This window comes from Andrena cerasifolii, chromosome 1, assembly GCF_050908995.1.
Source record: "Andrena cerasifolii isolate SP2316 chromosome 1, iyAndCera1_principal, whole genome shotgun sequence".
Classification (NCBI taxonomy): Eukaryota; Metazoa; Arthropoda; class Insecta; order Hymenoptera; family Andrenidae; genus Andrena; species Andrena cerasifolii.
In genome coordinates, this window is record NC_135118.1 from 31,221,924 (window position 1) to 31,227,264 (window position 5,341).

Below are 5,341 nucleotides of genomic sequence, written 5' to 3' on the forward strand. Positions count from 1 at the left end.
GGTTCATTAGGCCCATTAGGGCGACACTCGTATGAATAGGTTTCTACATACATCGTCCATGAGTACTATTATCGATGCGTTTTTTTTTGTCAATGATGTCCCGGAGGTGTACTGGAGGGCTACTATAGGGCCGTCGCAGTGTCCAAGACGCGCGGCACGGCGGGAGAAGGGGAACGTTGACTCGAAAAATCGGCCGAAAAGAGCAGTTAATTGCCGGGCCTGACGTAAGCGCCACCTAATACCCCTACTCCGTTTATGGTTCTGGGTATAAAAGTATACATTATTCTGCGGCCACTTCAGTGTCCCCGCAGTGTGCAGATCGCGCTGACACGAGAACCGTCATTTAAGCAGCTGTAGAACCGTGTGTTGTATTATATAGTAGGGAAGACCGGGGCTGATTGTCCCAAGGGGTAGGTTGACTAATTGTTAATAACTTTGCATCGACATATGCTCTACTGCGGAACGATTTACTGTAGAAAGAAGTCACTTCTACTATGGCCAGTGATGCCCCGATGGGCGGTCCCAGGATGCAAGCATCCATAGCGTTTTCTACGAGCCGCGCGGAAGGGGGTGCTTGAAGCCAATGGAGCGGCTGGCCTGCAACGGATTGGGAAAACTCTATATATATATATATATATATAGTAGTGGGCCTTTAGGCCCTAAAGGTGAAGTTCCACGGCGCGTGGCTCGCCGACTCGCCGAACCTGGACGACCCGAGTCGACTCGCCGAGCCGCGCAACGTGGAACTTCACCTTTAGGGCCTAAAGGCCCACTACTATATATACAGAGTTTTCCCAATCCGTTGCAGGCCAGCCGCTCCATTGGCTTCAAGCACCCCCTTCCGCGCGGCTCGTAGAATACGCTATGGATGCTTGCGCCCTCTGACCGCCCATCGGGGCCCCACTGGCCTAACGTCTGCCGCTTCGAAGCAACGCTCCTTCCGCTTTGGCATCACGAAGAGCACAGAGTCTGCCGCTTCTTTCGATTATACTGCCTGTTATTCCGTTACCACATTACATATTAACCTATTATTAAAGCTGATATTATACACGAATATTACTCACAATCAGATACTCCCATAAACTCGTAAGTGATTTGTCGAAATAAGTATTCCGTTACGAGATATTTACACTGATGCGTTTGGGCGTATTCAAAAATACTTTTCCATTATTCAACAAAATGTTTCTCAACATACCTACATCTACCTATGTAGGTATATTCCAGCAGTCCTCAAGCGTAGTATCTCCATCTTCGCAACTTAATAAATTCAAACATTTCGTCGAATAAGAGCAATTTTTATATAAATCAACGTAACATAAAGTAAGAGAAATCTCAATGTTTTGTCCTTTTTTTTACTTACGCCACATTCATAAACACCGGCACAATTAAAGTACGTCTGAAGTAGCTAAGCGGGAATGGAATTGCAATTAAAATTTAATTAGAATCTCATTTTCCGTGACTGAAAGCGCATACATACCTACAATAGCAATGTAGCTCGTAGTTCCTCGCGAATAAAACCTTTAAGTTTAAAGTAATCACTGTCCTCTGCATTATCCGATAAAGATAGAAAACCTCGTTGAAAATACACATTTTCGTATTTTAGCGTAGGTACCATGAGGCATGTTCTGGTTCGTGCAGTTGCGTTATTAATCGCGCATAGCGCTGTAAATGCTATTCCTGATACGCCACAATGTAGAGACGAAAATAATATGCCAGTTGATTGGTAAGTATTTGCACCGTTATCGTCCCCCGACGATCTTCAAATGCATCCATCGTGCTTCCTCTATTCACCATTGGCTTAGGCCACTTTCGGGGCTATTTGGAAGACATTAGCGCGGCGTGAATCATTCCATTGATATCCGAAGAAAGAACGACGAACTCGTTCCAGCTGTTTTCCTAAGAGATCGTTTATGTTAATTGGATTCTAAACTACCTACAAGTTTTCACAGCAACGCTATTTTAGGTACGGGGTTTATAAATTACCAAAGCTCACTGATAATCCGAATCCCCGGATTCGAACAGGGGAGGCTTATCTGTTCATGACGGATCAAACCGTTGATCAAGGTTGGCAACTGTCCAATAGGACCATCGGTGCCGCCGATTCAATCCTCGCAAAGACATTAGCACCTCTTTACAGTAACGTAAGATTTATAAGAATTATTAAATTGCAAGCTGCAGGATATTAACCCTTGGGCGGACGCGCCAATGAGAGGTACGCGAGCAGGCGCGTGGTGAACTCAGTTCAGCGGTTGAAAATAATCGTTTTAGCCCCCTTATATATTACACTTCAGAAACGGTTTCTGTGTTGACAGTGGTAACTTAAATTAAATGTGATGGGAAATTAGTAGCAATGTATCCAAAAATGCAGGAAATTTATTTAAAAACACAAAAATAGTATATGTAAAACGTTTTTAACATCAAAAATGAAAATCAACTGGCACAAGCATCATAGGGATCTTGAAACACCACGAACGCGCGGAGAGAATGTTTGTCTTATCGAGACCTAATGAAGGAAATACACAGATCGGTGAACGGAGTTCACAAAGCGCGCCCGCTCGAAGGTTAAGGGGTTATACCTAGTCAGGCGGCCCAAAAGAGGCGAATATTTGTGATTTTTTTTTGACGAAGTGGAAGCGTATAATTTTACAAAACTTTTTGCGTTTAAAAGAGCAACATTTAAAGAACATTTGGTAATTTTTTCGTGGAAAAATATTTACGTTTATAATAAAATAACAAGCGACATCCAAGAAGCATTTTTAAAAATTTCGTTTTGCGGTGAGCATTGCCATTCGTAGCCAGATTATCTAAAATCAAAAAACAAAAAAGAATTTTCCGAAATATTAAGTTAAATGTTCAACCTTTTAGGAATGCGTGTTTAAAAGGATTTGTTGAAATTCGTAAAATTCCCGAAGTTATAGGCATTTGAGTAGCGTCAAAGTGTTCTCAAAACGGTGGGACCTGTATCTCCAAAAGTTATTATCCGATTCGACTGACACTTTTTTTACTTTGAAGAATATACTTCTGGCTAGGAGGGACACCAGAAAAAAATACAAAAACTGAAAATTTATAATTTTAAAAGGCGTTGAAAGGACGAAAAATATAGGGGGAAAGTAATTTCAAACTTCAAGTGCCGTTATTTTCTTAAAAAATGTCGTTTTTCATTTTTTTCTGGTTTGCCCCCTAGCCAGAAGTATATTCTTCAAAATAAAAAAAGTTTCAGTCGAATCGGATAATAACTTTTGGTGATACAGGTCCCACCGATTTTGATGAAATTTTTGACGCCTTGACTTTCACGACTCCCCAGTGCCGTCTGCAATGATTAATTATAAAACAAAAAATATATTTCTATAATTTAAGACATCCTTAATACAACGCAAAAAGTCCCATTAAATTATATATAGTAGTTTTCCTTTAATTAATTCCTAAAGATCACCTATATTTTGGGGCTCTAGACCGGAACCTCCCCTAAATGAAGGAAGCTTGTAGACGTGCTTTTTCTAACGATTCGCTATATTTCGATAAAGTATCGTAAGATTCCATTGTAGGTGCAGGAGAATAACGCAGAGATTCTATGGGCGTTATACAACGACGATCCGCCAGTGAATCGCTCGCAATGGGCACCTGGGCACGCGAAGGGTGTAGTTATGGTTAACAATAATCGGGGCTTTTGGTTAATTCATAGTGTTCCTAAGTTCCCTTCATTCTCCGCCAGTGGCTACGATATACCATTTAGTTATCCGGAGAATGGACTGAAAAACGGACAGAGCTTTCTGTGCGTCTCCCTGGGCAGCAATCAATTGGACACCGTTGGCAAACAGCTATCGTACAATGAAATACGTACCTATGCGAAAAATATCCCGGGCACGATTGGCCCGCTGTATTTAGCACTAGTAGCTGCAACCGAGAACAGGCGAATTTACAATCCGCCGTTCACTAGTAAAGTTGTTATAAAATCTTTGAATTTAGCCGAGTTCACTTCGTTCGCCAAGGCCAAGAACTGGAACAACGGTACGCAACTGCGATTGAAAATGAACGATTCTCATCGATTGAATCGCGTTAACCGAAGTCGATTTTCAGATTTGTACGATAACTATGTCGCGCCAGAATTACAAACCAGCCTGTACGTGCAATCGTGGCTGAACACTGGGGACCCACTTAGGTCCAAATGCAATGGTTTCAAGTAATATCACCCCCTTCGGTATTCGGCATCTTGCTTTTCGTTCGGTTCACGAGCTCCTTGTTTTCACAGCGTCTACGACGTTCAAAATGGTACATACGCACGCGCTGATGTCTATTACCCGAGTACCAAAGATCATGCCAAGGTGGCTACGTCGGACAACAACAATCCGAATAAGCCGGGCAGCATAAATTGGATCTGCGTTGGCGACATTAACAGAACCGTAAATATACACACTTTCTTTCTAAACATTTATCTGCATTTTATGCTTCAAAATGTTGGACGTATATCTGCTTTTAGTACTCGCAGCGTGACAGAGGTGGCGGAACCCTGTGCTTCCAGCACCGCAAAGCCTGGGAAAATTATGGCCAACTTATATACGCAGTGGACCTTCGCTGTCCGTAATAAAGCCAGATATTTCTGTCTGCCACTGTATAACGACTCAAAGTGAGTCGCGATATATTCACAGGTGACGTTGGTAATGGTATTGTTTAAGCATGATTCGTTATGTTATCATCCAGTTTTAGTGCAATAAAATGTGTGCAATTAATCGCCGTAGCAACTTTATCTCCCATAGAATAAATAATAAGCTGCATAATAGGGAGAGAAATACGGGTACGTTGGACTCGCGTTTATAACAGGTACAGTATTTCCTCGTTAACGACTCGATTTTGTGTACACGATAGCGACTCTTCGCTATCCCCACCACTTTTGTCTCACTCTTGCCCGGCGAAAGCTGGAGCGAGATGGAACGAGAGCGAGCGAGAGGCACTGAAAGCGAGCGAGGACGGTACGAGACCGACGACGCGTTGATGTTTTGTCTCGCTCCGTCTTTCGGACGCCTGACATTCTGTCCTTTGCGCTTGCGACCATCGCGCACGCTCGCCGCGCACGCAGTGTTCCATCTCGCCCCCCCCCCCCACCGGCCAGAAAGAAGCGAGAAACGAACACTCGGAATTAGGGTTCTGTTCACGATACCGACTCAACGCCGGTCCCGACCAGGGGGGCCAAGCTTCCCTCTTACGAAAGTTGAAGCAGAGTTTGTAGCGCCTCCTACCAATGAGGTGCGTACTAAACTGTGAATGTGTGAATTGGTGTGAATCGGGACGTATGTGTATGTGTATACGTGTAACGCACCGTTTACTTTAAACCTGTCCACGGATT

General features: G+C 43.3%; 1 protein-coding gene across 2 annotated transcripts; it reads left to right on the forward strand.

Moving 5' to 3' along the window:
• The first annotated feature begins 249 nt into the window (after nt 1-249).
• LOC143375624 (plancitoxin-1-like) lies at nt 250-4,800 on the forward strand. Of its 2 annotated transcripts, none has more exons than XM_076824947.1 (7): nt 250-273; nt 1,604-1,723; nt 1,964-2,141; nt 3,552-4,008; nt 4,078-4,180; nt 4,250-4,400; nt 4,478-4,800. In XM_076824947.1, the coding sequence occupies exons 2-7, from the start codon at nt 1,614-1,616 to the stop codon at nt 4,580-4,582; spliced, it is 1,104 nt and encodes a 367-aa protein (XP_076681062.1). In that variant the 5' UTR covers nt 250-273; nt 1,604-1,613; the 3' UTR covers nt 4,583-4,800. The 2 variants fall into 2 exon arrangements, with proteins under 2 accessions (XP_076681062.1, XP_076681054.1); XM_076824939.1 differs by having other exon boundaries at nt 253-273; nt 3,546-4,008; nt 4,478-4,727.
• The last annotated feature ends 541 nt before the right edge of the window (nt 4,801-5,341 follow it).